This window comes from Corapipo altera, unplaced genomic scaffold (genome assembly GCF_003945725.1).
Source record: "Corapipo altera isolate COAL_440 unplaced genomic scaffold, ASM394572v1 0, whole genome shotgun sequence".
Taxonomy (NCBI): domain Eukaryota; kingdom Metazoa; phylum Chordata; class Aves; order Passeriformes; family Pipridae; genus Corapipo; species Corapipo altera.
In genome coordinates, this window is record NW_020884872.1 from 51,517,311 (window position 1) to 51,532,660 (window position 15,350).

At 35.9% G+C, this 15,350-nt stretch overlaps 1 protein-coding gene across 6 annotated transcripts in view; it reads right to left on the minus strand.

The window, feature by feature from the left end:
* The window catches only part of PIBF1 (progesterone immunomodulatory binding factor 1), a 111,195-nt gene that overhangs the window by 94,806 nt on the left and 1,039 nt on the right, over positions 1-15,350 (minus strand). For all 6 annotated transcript variants that reach the window (XM_027646854.1, XM_027646863.1, XM_027646881.1 and 3 more), the window contains 4 exons: positions 14,390-14,693; positions 13,432-13,532; positions 11,003-11,201; positions 7,029-7,148 (listed from right to left, as the gene is read on the minus strand). In XM_027646854.1, the coding sequence (XP_027502655.1) occupies positions 7,029-7,148; positions 11,003-11,201; positions 13,432-13,532; positions 14,390-14,641 (672 nt within the window). In that variant the 5' untranslated portion in view covers positions 14,642-14,693. The remainder of the gene's footprint in view (positions 1-7,028; positions 7,149-11,002; positions 11,202-13,431; positions 13,533-14,389; positions 14,694-15,350) is intronic.

Consider the following 15,350-nt stretch of genomic DNA (forward strand, 5'->3'; position numbering starts at 1 on the left):
TTTTTCATAAACAGTTTTAAAGCACCAATTAACAGAACGGTTAAATATCTACAAAATTAGTTCCTTTAATACCTCAGCCACAAATTTAGTTTTGAATTTTATTTAACAAATCAGTTATTAATGTCATGTAACAATATGGTAACGTCAGGGAAGGGAAGTTAAATTCTGCTTTTGAAAAGTGATACTAAGATATACCTTAAGTATGTGGGTTTGTTATGTTTGTTTTTTAAAGATTTAATATAATTCCTGAAGAAACACTAATTATACTGCACAGGTCACTGGTTTTCATCTACCTAATTTTAAGGTGTCAAAGTAGTATTTTAATCGCATGAAGAAACATGACAAAGCAAATAATCATTCTAGGCTGTAAATAGGCTAACAGAAAAAAAATCTGTATGGTATGCATAAATGCAGGTTGCAGATACACAAGCTTCTGGACTTCCATAGCAATACATCTTAAAGACATACAATCAGACTGCCTGTGCTTAGGAAGAATAAGGTTTGCTTTGCATGTAATGAAGTTAACTTAGTTTATAACAATGTCCATATATCCTAAACTGATTTTAAGGTATCTGCAATGGAACAGCTTTATCTTTCAATTTATCTTCAAGAGCTAGCTTGAAAGTCTTGATGAACAGTTTTGTCCTGCTGAAGTAAAAAAGGGGCTTATAAAGGAATCAAGATACAGAGCCCTTTAAGTACAGGAATGAGGTCTTGCAAATACCAATAAATAAAAATAACCTAAGTAAGCCCACAAACAACAAAATAATTAAAGGACAAACAGTACTTCCTCACACTGAATGTGATTGCAATAATAATCCCAACACCACATGGCTTTTCTTCAGTTTCTTAAGAATTCTTTGGTACTGCAGAGAGCAGCAACTCAGACTGACGAGATGGTTAAAAAAAAACCAAAAAAACAAACCTGTCCTCTGTGAGACAGATAGGCAAACATTGCCCAAAGAAATTCTTGACAGAGTTGTTTAAGAGAACCAGTATTAACCAGTACGGGTACTTTCCACAGAGCATGTGAACCAGTCCCTACCAAGAAGTGCTTCAATTTGGTTTATAAACACTGTCAACACATGGATGTTTCAAGCAAGATTCCAAAGTAATGACCTGCACCTCTTAAAACCCAGACTGGTAGAGAAACTAAAGACCTAATGGCAGACCTCAGTTTAATGATATTGAGCTTCACTGTTATCCTCAATCTGGAATGAACATCTACCTCAATTGCAAGTACAAAAACTAGGTGACATATTTTTTGAACAAAGTTAGTGACACCTAATACATGGTAGGGATTAGCTGATCTTTCAAAAAGCCTTCAGGGATAAGAAGATAAACAGAAATGCAGGGAAAAGATTAACCAGCCAATCAAGTAGAAGTAGCATGACTTCTTCACACTGTCTACAGATAACCCTGTGGAAGAAAGTGATCCTGCTTTTAAAAAGCTTTTTTAAAAAGATCTTTATCTTTGAAGAATCACTTACACAGGCCAGCATTTTGTTCATATACTAAGGTACCTAAAGGCTCTAGACAAATACAAAGCTACTGTATGATTGTGATGTGAAAACCAATTCCCTCAAGTTACTTAAATGAGGTGCTGCTCCTTGGTAAAGATGACATTTTGCTTTAATTGTTTACACAGTCTGCATTCAAAAACTATTGGTAAATACATTATTTATTGGAATACAACTGCTCCAATGTCAGGAAGAAGCTATACATAATTGGATGAATAAGACATCTCTAATACATTGATATGAAATTGGTAATCTGCCAAGAATTGTAGAGGAGTTACTATCTGCCCACAGAAATTAGAAACGAAACTGCTGAGCTACTCCAAAATAGAGAAACTCTACAAGAAAAGTAAGAAAGAAAAGTTTTGGCCTAAGTGCTTCTATAGCAAAAGAAAGTAGGGGGGGAAAAAGCTCTTTCTCTAGATCTGAGCTTACTACAATCTCCAGTGAAATATTCTCAGGCGAAAAGGATCCTTGAGATCATTGCATTACAGAGTAGTATAATTAAACCATTTGGTACTTCTGAACAGCTAGCAGTCAATATGAGCCACAGCTGTGTATCGAAAGATTTAGAAAGATATGGAACAGAAAAGGGAAATTTCGTAGATAAATAATTTCCTTGAGTCTTGGAAAAGTTAAACTGCTCCCTCAAGCTCATAATTACTGGTAGAGGATCTTCTTTGCAGCTTTTTTTCCAGAATAATAACAACAATGAATGGGAGGAAAAAAAAGCATGTACTTCATCTAAGACTGAGGCCTCATCTGTCCTTTCTAGAGAGAGTTATGAAAACCAAGTAATCAAGGTACTGCTTGAAAGAAGTGGTGTTAGGGGGCTAGGGAAGTGTTCTAGACTGCAGTCTTTACATATATGCAAACTTTAGGAGAAATCTGAGGGATCACAGTCCTTCTGGAGTACCAAGAACAGCCGCAGTTTTCTTACATTCAGATACATCTAGTGCCAAATGATCCTTTGAGTGCAAAGGCTTAGTTTATTCTTTGAAAACTATAGATGGGCTTTTCCTCCAGCTGGAAAATATTATCAGAGAGCAAACTGATAGTTATGTCTAGCAAAACTTGACAGCTACTAATCCTGATTCAGAGACAAAGCCTTAGAAGAGATCTTTGTCCTACACATAACCAGCTTTCTCTTTAGGCTTACCATAGGTTTTAGATACTGTCATACTATAAATTTTATTCCAAGTCCTGAAGACAACTTTACAGAAAAAATAACTGAGGAAAGGAAGCCCTGATAAATCTGTATCAAGACCAAATTCCAGGAAAACACTGCCAAGAAACTCCTAGCCAGAAGAAGAAAGCAATACTTAATCTTCTAAAGCTATAAAGAAAAGCAAGGTTTCCTTCCCAGACTCTCTCTCAGTCTTGAGAGCAACTCATGAGTAGTAAATTACATCTGTTTGAGGGAAGGTTCTGACCACTTTGGAAGCAAACAACTCTGAAAATAGTAAACTGATGTTCTGCATGGGAACACACACATCAGAAGCTGGTTTTGTTTCTGGGAAGCTCCTGGTAATACACCACTATAGCTGGACTTCCTTTTCTATCTGTACCTCCAAAGGTGGTGGTGCCAACATTACTGAAACTTGAAGTACTAAGCACTGTAAAAGGAGGACCACAACGAGCCTGTACTACACACTGAGTAACAAGTCAGTCAGCACTGCAATAGAAGAGCATCATTTTACCAGTTCCACTGCCTCCTCCTGGTCTGTGGCTGCTGTACCTACAATCAGATGCAACAATTGTGCATAGAGAGGCATTAACTTAGCAGCTGTACAGCAGAACCACTTATACTTACCACTGTAAAAACAGAAAGTGGCAACAAATATCTTTTGACACTAGCTGTGTTTATCAGACCATGTTCCAGTGCCAGAAACCAGTCTTCACACGCTATTTTCTGCTACCAGTTGTTAGAAGCAGCTCCTTGCCCGGCTGGGTCTGTGTTACAGATTCAGCAGCCTTTGATTAAGTGCTAAGAGCAGCCACACACAGTCAACAAGAAAAATTTACAAAGTCAAGAGTTTTAGTGGTCTCACTTTTCAGCACACTAAGAACTAAATGAGTGCTAACAGAGGCTAACACACACTTAGGACCTCCTGCCCCTTCTGAACAAACAAAATATATTTCCATACACCTTGAGTACAAATAAAGGTGACAAACATTCAGAAGATGTGTTTCATGCCCTAAAGTCAGAAATAAAAGTTTTTCTAATACAAATGAATTAATGAATTGCCTAGAGATAAAGAACAAGTGGATTTGTCAAGTCTTAGAAGATTAGTTTCCAGAAGGCTACAATGACAATTCAATTTTTACAGAATCAAGCTTCCTATCTAGTAGAGCTGTTTATAAGCTCAGTTGGCTGAGAGGCAACAATATCAGGCCACTGCACTCACAAGGTCAGGCCAGGTCTGTCGTGCCAAAACCAAGTATGATTGGTTTCTGTTTGGTATGGTTCCCTTCCACCCTCCAGAAAAAAAAATAAATTAAAAAATAGCACCATGTAGCAAAAAAAGATTTAATGGGTTTGAATACCTGACTTTATATAATTAATGCTGAGCCAGAATACTGGCTCATCATAACAGCAGAGCATAAAACTGGTCTGCTTTATTTTCTCACAAAACAGTATATAAAGGCTCATGATAGAGAAAACAAAATAAATTTAATCTCTTACATTCACACTATGAAACAAGAAGACTAAAATTATAGCTCATGTCCCTTGACCAAATTAAAGGAATGCAGCTACCCTGTCACAAAAAAACAGAACTGATGTCAGGCAATGGTTGTCTTATTTGAGGAATTCATTTCATATTTAAACTTTCCTAGAGTTGACTCAACGTATTAAGGTAAGTTTGAAATTTCTTTCAAACTTTTTCAATTCTTTGTTGGTTAGATAGACTTTCCTATGAGCCTAGAACTAATTCTCTCATATACCTCATAACCTTATTTCTGGGTGAATATTTACATGCATGGAACTTACTCAGACCTAGACAGTCAGCCATGAACAGTCACAAAAGCCAGCAAAATCCCCATTCCCTAAGCCATTAGTAGTTAATAGAAAGATTTGGGGTAAACATATTTTTTGTTCTTTCCATGTTCCACAAAGAGGGAAAAACCCCATGTTGAAACTCATTAGGAAGAGCCTTAATTATCTGCAACAGCAGAAAAAAAAAAGGAATGCTTATTGTAGGAAGTGGTTTATTCTCACAAAGAAAAAAACCAAAAAACCAATTGTCTTAACTTCAATGATTTTCTATTTCAAATGTCTGTATTATTGGTTTCCTAAAGAAGCTTTAAACTCAGAACAGACACTTTGTCGATAAGCCATGTAGAAAACAGAAACATTGCAGTGGTCGGAGAAAACTTAAAATTTAAGGAATGGAAACTCACAAGAAGGTTTCAAAGAGTATAAATTATTAAATGACAGTCAAGAAACTTAATCAACCATGTTTCACGTAAGTGGAAAAAAAGAATGATTGAAATACCAAAAAAACCCAAAAAACACTTCCAGTAAAGAAGAGTATAAGAGCACCATGTGGTGTAAGGCTATTAACAGAACTTTATTTCCTACTGATAAACTTCCTTCCAATAACATTTGACCTTATTGAAGGAGCTCAAATAAATAAGTTACCCCAGCAGTACCCCTTGACATCACTTCTTCATAAACTGCAAGAGATGGTAGGCATGCCAGCTTCAGTGTACCAAGTACTTTACAGATTCTAAAGTACCTTCACATATATCGATGATGCTCCTCTTCACTTAATATCTGTAACAGCCTGAGGTGCCTTGTTACAGTGACACCAAATCACAGGGTCAAATCTGAACTTGCCAGAATCAAACTACAGAGGCTCTTGAAAATACCTCATATCAGGTCACTTTTCATTAAATACCCAAACCACACCATTGCTATGTGTAACATATAGGATAAAGATTTGGGTTTGGGTGGTTTTTTGTACCTATTGAAGAACTGTAGTAAGTGATCTTATCTGAAACCTGAGAATTTTGTGACATTTCAACATCTGGATCTCTTCCCTGATTTTTTTTTCCTAGAGAGTTATTAATTTTTACTAATTGCCTCTCACTTTAAGCATGTAAATAGAGTATAGGCATTTAAAGAAGCACCTCAGTTCAACATAGGCAACATTTTAGTGCTTCTTTTGCAGAGATGAAAGCAAACCACAGCACACTTCAAACTTGGAAAAATAGATCAATGGGAAAGGTGGATACTGCCACCATGTGGTGTAAAAAGAACAAAACTGGAAGTTTCTGTATTAAAGGTCAATGTACCAAGAAAATTGTTTCTAGCACGACTTTAATTATTGTTATCTACTGTCTTGTTAATTTGCTTCGGCAAAAATTAATATAGATGTCAGTCAAATCTCAGAAGGCTAAATCCTTCTGAATAATTTTATTAAATCAGAGCATATTAGATGTACAATGAAGGAAAATGCTTATGTAAAACAAAATGAACAGGATTAATTTAATCTCAGTTATGACCAGAGATATTACAAAATAATGCTGAACCACATAAATGCACACATTTTATTGGCTATTTTTTCTAATTCAATCAAAAAGAGAAATGAAAATAATTTCACAAGATAATCTTATGTAAATAATTTCTCATACACTTGATTATTCCGTAAGTAAATTTCAGAGGCAGAAAAAGGCGATAAATAAAAAAATATTCTCAGAAGTAGTAAAATGACAGTGGCATTTAAAGTCCCTGATAGCCAAGACTTTGATAAATATACTATGGGTACCTAAAACTATGTTATCCCAACTCCGCATTTATGTGGAACTAAGCTAAAACACAAATTACCCTGGCTATATACATGCTAAAAATACTATAAATACCTTAAAACCAACATTATTCTTATACTGTTTCAACTCCTTTGCTCTTTGAAAATAAAAATTAAATATATTTATATAATTTGTTTCTCTACTTCTGGTGTTTAGCCTTTACTTGAAATCAAATTATCTTTCTCTTTAGTACAGAAATAAATTGGAAAATTAAAATATAAAAAGTTGAAAAGCATAGCAAAGAAAATGCAACCACAAAGAATTATTAAAAATCCATTTTTATCTCATTAATATAAAAGGTGAAGCAAATTACTACCAAGACATCACATCTCAAAAACTATACACTGAATCATCATGGTGTCTTTGCCTGCTGCTGGGTGGATCTCCTGTCTCAGCTTCCCCACCTTGAACCTTGCCCTCAGAAAGCACCAGACAGCTGGTAAGAGAGTACCCTGAACAGTCTCATGAGTACATCTTGCAGGGTAGCCATGGTATAAAATTAGCTATTATACAGAAATGTACATACCATGTTTCTCCTTTCCCTCCCTTCCTCCCTCTCTGCCCTCTTCTCCCCCCAGTAATTTTTATATAGGAAAAAAGCTTCTACATCTTATACATGAATAATGATTTGGAGAATGAGGTTTTCACAATATACATATTTACACAGTTTCTTAACTGAGATAACTCAGAAGTACAGACCTCTGTCAGAGACTTCAGTTGGGATCTGTACCCACTTAGTTCTTCTGTTAGACTCCCCTTTTTCATCTGTAGCTCATTTAGCTCTTTTCTTAAGGAATGGACTACTTCATAAAATCGAACCTAGAAGAACAAGACATATATTCAAAATTGAGACTAACAAAATTGCAATTGCAAGATTATAATCCTAAAAACAAATCAGCTCAACATTTTACAGCAATAATTCACCAAGTTATTTCTAGAGCACGACAGAAACCTGGCTGGGGAGCTGGGATGCGGTGAAGGAAACGTTACAGCAAAACCAGCATCTTTCTTCAACCTTTGACAGCATCAGCTAAGAAATAATCAAAATATGTTTGGCACTGAACAAAAGAGAAGAATAAAGGTAAAGATTACATTGCTGTTCAACTAAGGCAGGTCCAAGTCAGGCTTCCCAAATAAAAAAAAAAAAAAAAAAAAAAGGTTGCTAATGAACCACATGGCCCCATGCACTTATTTGTGCCAAACCTAGAGCCTATCTGATTTACAGTGTAAAAAGAGAAAAAAACAAACCCAAACAAACCAAAAACCTATTTAGCAATAACCAACTTAACTTGCTAACGTCCCCCAAGCAAACATAAATTTTTATGAGGTGTGTAGAAATGGTGAGAGACTAATTTTTGTTTTCTGCCAGTTCAGCGTGCTGAATTTGCACCAAGAAAAATGCAAGAGCCAGCGCAGGAAAGAGGAACAGCACATAACCAGGAAGAACTGTGACACACACTCCCCACACACACCTTCAGCAGTAATATCTTGTTATATGGATTCAGCTGCATCAGGCAACTAGGCCTCTGAAAGACTCGACTCTGCTAAATTAAGACCAAAAAATCCTTGTAAAAGGATTAAAAATAAATTAAAATCTGCAACACATACTCTGCTCTCTTCCCCCACTTTAGTAACAGGCATATTAAGTCTCACATCCATAAAACTTTTTCAGAACATTTCTACTGACCAAGAAAAAATAGACTAGAAAATACAGTAGTAAAACGACAAAATCAGTAGTAAAAAGCAAAAAGAGACAAAACAAAAAAGAAAGCTTTTTTGGTATACACCACCCCACACATACAGAGAGGTTATTACTCTCAGATTAACTTAATACCTTAAAATATTGGTTTTGGGGGATGGTGGAAAGAATAGTTAATTAGGCACTGTTTTCATGCAAAAGCTACTGCATACCCTCTATCACTAATGCTTTGTTTGATATATGACTAAAGAATACAAGCCAGAAAGCACAAATAAAGTGACCATTCAATAGCAACGTGTCCTACACTTCCATGCAGAAGGAAGACAGGTCTCGGTTTTGCTACCTGTAAGTAGCAGAAGACAAAGGAAAGTTTCAGGTGTATTTCATATAACTGACAGCATACAGTTCTAAAAACACAGAAGCCATGGAAATTTGTCATGTAAACATAGATGTAGTTTGCTTTATACAATAAGGTAAGTGTGTAGCATGACTGGAAAATGAGGATTTGTAGTTTTAACTGTAGCATCTGATGATTCAATTGGTCATTCTTAATACAAAAAATAACCTTGATTATCACTAATTGGTAACCATTTAAATCATTGTGTTTTTTTCACACCTGCTTTTCCAGTAAGCTCTTGTATTTTTACTGCAATTGCCCTAGGAAACCTAACTTATGCTATCATACCACATTTACTTCTCAAACCACGACCACCTTAAAACAGATTTCCCAGTAGAAACCAAGATATCATGGGATACAGGTATCAAGAATAAATGTATTTGCACAGCCCTCCCAAGAAAAGATAATTACATGGTAACAAGAAAGTGTAAATAAATGCAGCAGATGAGGGTGAGGTTGTAGCAGAAATTCAAGTGTTACTGTTATTTAGCTAGTTTGATGACCAATAAACATTCATGTAACTCAGTCAAAGCAGACATTGCCTCTTGCCAACTCAACAGAGCAGAAAGAAATTACTGGAAATGAGATTTCCAAAACATATCTTAGAAATTACAGGTTTATATCAACGTGCTATAAGCAAAGAGCTACTATTTTCCAGGCAAGTTTTAAAAAACTCTTTGCATGTGCCCACCATGTTTTATGGAAAACTAGAATTAACCTAAAAATGGGTGGGTGCAGAGGATGAAAAAGCTGGCTTCTGTTAAATGAAGTTATGTGAAAGCAGTTGGATCAGTTAACTGCCTTCTTAGACAAACAGCAACTGAGCTGTAGTTAGCAAAATGATACAACTGAAAGACACAACAATTAAAATAAGATCAAACAGAATTTGCAGATACTGTTTTTAAACAACTTGCTACAATTTTTTTTTTTTTTTTTTATGACAGAATACACAAGAGGTTCACTTTACTGAACAAACTGAACTGGTGCTTGGCAGCCAAAATACTTAATGGCCTGAAGTATTATAAAATTTTGCATACACTGCTTCTAAAAAAAAAAAAATCACTCTTTTAAGTGGTAAAAAAAAACTTTAAAAAATCTGAATTTTTACTTTTAAGTTAAAAAAACAGAAAAGCATGATTTTCAGAGAAAGATGCTTAAAACATAATTTTTCAGTTGTCATCATTAAATATTACCTAGTCCTCGTTCTAACATGTCATTACTCCACCCTTTTGTGGAAAAACAGTAAAAAACATCTCACATTTGCTTTAATTCCAGTATTTTAAACTTGAAATATCTCTATATACAAAATCTCCATTTAAGCTCTTCCTGTTGTTTGTCCAATATACCTGGTTTCAAACAAAGTCTAAGCACTGTACACATGTTTACTTCTATCCTGAAGATTGTAAGGCAGCATTTTATAACTGATTAAAAAAAAAAAAAAGTCTGAAAATTTCTTGCTCAAGTTGTCTAAGCAGGACCCTTTCTTGCCAAGGAAAATTTTACCCTAATATCAGTAGACTATGCTGTTAGTCTGGAGCCAGAAATTTTAAATGCCTGAGAAATAGAAAATTCTTCCTTAGGCAAGCAAAGCAGAAAACAACATTCCTTTCAACATCCTTTACCCAGCTGTCAGAAGCCAAATGGATGTACAGACAGGATAAGCAAAACAGTTCTGTAGCCACCCAGCATCTGCCATCAGCTGAATAATTCAAAGTAAAGATAAACAACCACCAAGCTTAACTGATACTTTCAGGTTCACACTAATCCTCTTGCCAAGAGAAGCAGCAGCAAACAGCATTTTACCACATCTTTAGAATGCCTTCTCCGGGGGAAAAAAAAATAAAATCAGCCAAAAAAAGTCACTTCTTCAAAAGAAAAAAGGTGACATGTCAAAAAGAAAGGGCTTTCACTGAACACATAAGTAGAAGAGTTTTTGGCACAGACATAAGTAGCATTCACTTGTTGAACACAAAAGGAAAAGAAAGGTAGGTTAAGGGTAGAGGGTGGCTGCTACTCATCTCTCCCACTTCATATCTTTTTGAGACCCCCACCCCTCCTACTCACAATCTAAGCACCCTAATTGTGCTGTGACAGCTTCACTTAGAGCAGCTGACAAGGTTACTAACTCCTGGTATCTGTCCTGCCTGGCTACATAGTCTTTTGTACTGTCAATCAGCTCCCGAAGTCCTGAACTTCCTGCACGCCAATTTCAAGCAAGTTGACACAGATTTCCACTTTGTTAAAATTATTGCTTTTTCAACCATTGTGGTGTGGGAATCAACAAACACCTCTCAAATACTTCTGTAGAGGGCAGTAGGTACAGTAGACATCTAGGGGGTAATAATGCAGAAGGGCCCAAGCCCTTCCTGCTGCTTTCAGAAGTCCAAATTTTGGAGCTTCTTAAAAGAGACTTTTGCAAGATCATCCTTTAGATAAGAATGACAATTTAAGTTACAATCAATTTACAGCTTGTGGTGGGTTAACCCTGCCCAGCAGCCAAGCACCTACATGCCTGCTCACCTACTTGCAGCAAGGATACAGCCAATATTTTAAACTAATACAAAGCAAAATACTCACAGAAACATATTCAGAGATAGAAAGCTGATCTTCAGGAAGAGACTTTAGCTTCTCATAGCAATCATCTGTTAATTCCAAATCTCTCAAGCTATGACGGATATTTCCAGCCCTCTCCCTCAACTGATGATTTGTTTCCTCCAGCTGCTTCTGTCTCAATAAAACAGTTTCCATTTCTTGTTTCATTAGAGCCTGATGTTTTCTTCATGATTGATTTGAAAACATTTGAAAAAAGAAGACATTAAGTAGTGAGTAACACAAGTGACAAAGCTTTGAATACCCTGGCAAAGGAGTGAGCTGTGTTCATTTTGCAAAGAGAAAATTTACACAGCTTAGTTAACTAGCACAAGTGTATACCACCATGGTTACACTAACATATCAGACACAGCATATATAAAAAATCAGGAACTTTATAGTCACTGACAACACAAAGCTGAATCTGAGAAGTGACAATCTCCACATATGCTGACTTGAATTTATAAATAAATCTTAATTTACCAATCAAAAGGTTAAGAAACCAAAAAGCAGAAAACATTTCCACAAAATCCCCAAGGAACTACTGTATCACCAAATAAAGTAATAGTAACTTCAACTTGTGTTTTATCAAGTTTCAGCACATGGATGCTCATGGTCTATTTCACACACAACCCTTCATTTTCTAACAAGTGTAACATACAAAGTTGGAGTCCTTTCAAAAAAACCAACCAACAAACAAACCAAACACCATTACATTAAAACAAGTAACCTTACTTCCAGCCTTAAAACACCACCAGTACTATTATCACCAGTGACAAGGTATTACACAGCAAGAGAAACTGCACATCACTTAATGATGTTTCAAAGTGTTTAGTTTATTTTATTCAAATCATACAATCATAGAATGTTAAGGGGTTGGAATGGACTTTTAAAGGTCATCCAAGTCCCAGTCTCCCCTGCCATGGGCAGGGACACCTCCCACTAGACCATGTTGCTCAGAGCCCCCACCCAACCTGTCTTTGAACACTGCCAGAGATGGGGCATCCACAACCTCCCTGGGCAACCTGTTCCAGTGCCTCACCACCCTCACTGTAAATAATTTCTTCCTAATATCTAACCTAAATTTCCCTGCTTTCAATTTCTACCCCTTACTCTTTGTCCTATTACAACAGTTCTTGACAAGGAGTTCCTCTCTGGCTTCTCTGTAGGCCCCCTTCAGATACTGAAAGGTTGCTATGAGGTCTCCACACAACCTTCAAATCAAAGATGACTGACCTACTGTTTTGGAGCTATAACCTACTTTTTTTAGCTATAACTCTTGAAAACATATCCAAATGAAATCATTTTTTACAACACAGTCATTCCTGCACTATTTAAGAAGTAATATAAAAAATACTAGCTAATACTACAAGGTGACATCTGCCCCACTGGTTTAAAAAAGACAACAGGAAGTCTGAGTAAAGCAGCCACACGAGGACGTATTCTTTAATGTGTACGATTCTACAAAATGGGGATGAAAACTGAAGTAAAAGAGTGCCAAGAAAACTAATGGAAAGACTGGGGAAAGGAAAGTAGTTCAACTTTTTTATGCCTATTAATAACAGTTTGCACATCAGTACATTTTTACTGAGTACTCGAGATAACTCAAGCATGGCCAATATAAAAATATTCCACTGTGGTGGAACTCAGCATACAGAGTGACAGACGTTTTCCTGACACAAACAGCTGCTCTTAGCTGAAAAACTCTGCTGTAACTAATCTCAGGTCTCGCTTCACATCCCTAAATCTGTTCTAGCCTTACTAAAGAATGTGATTTTGAATTAGGTACATTTGTAAGCTGGTGCATCCTTTACTGTAACATGAGACTATGTAAATAATGCTCTTCCTTCACAGGTGTTTTAAAACATTTAATTGACAAAGCAGTTTGGAGAAGCCTTCTATTCTAGTCAGTCTATTTTTCAGCTACAGATTAACTAAAAATATTTCAGAAAACTAGGATAGAAAGTGAGTTTCTACATCATCAACTGCAAGCATTTCTGACAAATCTGCAATCTTGACTGGAAACGCTAAACATTATTACCTTTCCCAAGTCATCTACACTACAGTTATTAAAAATTCAGTTTAAACTGATGAAAATTCTGCTCCCTCTGCCTACTCCTTTTGCTCTTTATTGGTTTCAAGAACATTTTTATTCTTCTTTCCTATTAAATGTTGAATCAAGGTAACAATAAAATCAAACCCACAAACTTCAGCCAGTGAGAGCTGAATTCAAATTTACTTATATGTAAATTAAATACGCAAATTAGATATTTACAATGAAAATACAAATATAACCTGCAAAAGAAATCCTACTCCTGCAATTAATAATTATCTGCTTCCATTAATAACTTATTTATACAAATTTAAACTAATTAATGGACGGTAAGATGAAGTTCTTAATTTTACTTCCACCATACCTAGCATCTTCTTGCTGTAATGCCAGCTGACTATCCAGTTGTAAAGACAACAGCTGCTTTTGATGGATTGCATCATTAAGCTTCTCTTCTAGCTCCTCGATCTAAATATAAAGTATAAAATGAAAAAAAGTTACCTTAGTAATTTTAAAAAAATATTTTACAAAAAAGAACAACTTGAGAGAAAAAAGTGAAGAGCCCAATGTTGTGGGAAGTGCAACAATGACTGTCTAACAAAACCTCTAAATATGTTAAGGCTTCACTGAATATGATACGGATTTTGTCCCAATGAAATAAAAATAAAAAAAGACTTAGTTCTTAATTAGGTCTTTTTCAACCAAATATCTACTTGTACAATGACTTTCAAATTAGGCTTAAACTCAGAGCAGCAAGCCAATGAAAGCCACAGTTAGTATACAGTAGATTGTAAAAAATGAACTGCATGTAAATGTGGCAAAGCTTTTATGCCTTTCTTAATTTCATGCATCTTACAGGAAGCTGTGCACAACAAAATCTACTATTAGCATGTTGGTATATTCTAGCCACATCTTTATTAACAGATCATTAAATTGTATTCAGATCACTTTTTCTAGAATTCCACAAGTTCATGTTCAAAGCCCTATTAAGCTGCTAACATCAGCGACAAAATTATTCTTCATTTCTGAAAGGAAACAGGTGTTTTTCCTTTGTATTTAGAAAAGGTAGAACCAATTAGATCACACCTCATTTATTTATAATGACTTGGATATAACGACTTATGTCAGCTAAGTTTCCCATATCTTTGTTTCCTTTTCTTCTCATTAAAGAACCCAAACAAAACCCAAAGAAAACCACCAAACCACCTAAGCAGGCTTCCATCATGCAATTCAAAGAAATTTTTTCGGAACAGAAGTTTCTACCATACTCTAAAAGCAACAAAATCAACAAAAGATTATACAATGTAAGGAGAAACACTCCTTACCTTGGTCAAATATTCCACTTTCAAGTTGTCAATCATCAAGTTTCTTTGAGATAATTCTATTTTAAGCAGTTGAAGGTTATGGAGCAACTCCTTCCGTTCAATCAGCTGCTTAGTGATTTTTACAGTACCTTCTTTCTCTTCAGAGGAAGAAACATCATCAGTTGGCATTGTGGTTTCTAAGCTAATATCTTCAGATTCCAAGGAGCTAGAAATGTTTACTTTCTTGGTTTCCTTAGAGCTTTCTTGCGACATTTTCTTCCACTATTTGCAAAGCTGGTTTTAACCTATAGTTTGAGATGAGCCCCTTGAAGAGTTAACAGCAAGAATCAAAACAAATGAAAGGCATTATGTTGTTATGAAAAATTAACCAGTTAAACTAGACAACTAATCAAGTAATGCTCCTCAGTATTGCTATTTATTTTTTTTTTCCACCTGAGAAAAGCATACTGACAAGCTCTGAAGAGGGCAGTTGCCTAAGGACTCTCTTGCTAAACAACTATAAACAAGGGTTTTGAGGACACTAAGTTAAATACCAGTGTGAATCTAGCTTACTAGTATAACAAATAAAGATGTGTAAGCTGTCAGAAGTGCATGCACCAAAAACTCAGGAGACCCACGAGGCATATATTACCTAAGAGAACATCCCGTAAGAGGCATAACCAGACTTTCCAGATAAAAGGGTAAAGGAATACTTTGATCACGGAATCACTTAGGTTGGAAAAGATCTCTGAGACCATCGAGTCCAAGCTATGACCGAACAGCATCTTGTCAACTAAACATGGCACTCAGTGCCACATCCAGTCTTCCCTTAAACACCTCCAGGGACGGTGAGTCCACCACCTCCCTGGACAGTCCATTTCGATGTCTAATCATCCTTTCTGTGAAGAAATTTCTCCTGATGTCCAACTTAAGCCTCCCCTGGCGCAGCTTAAGACTGTGTCCTCTCGGCCTGTCCTTACTC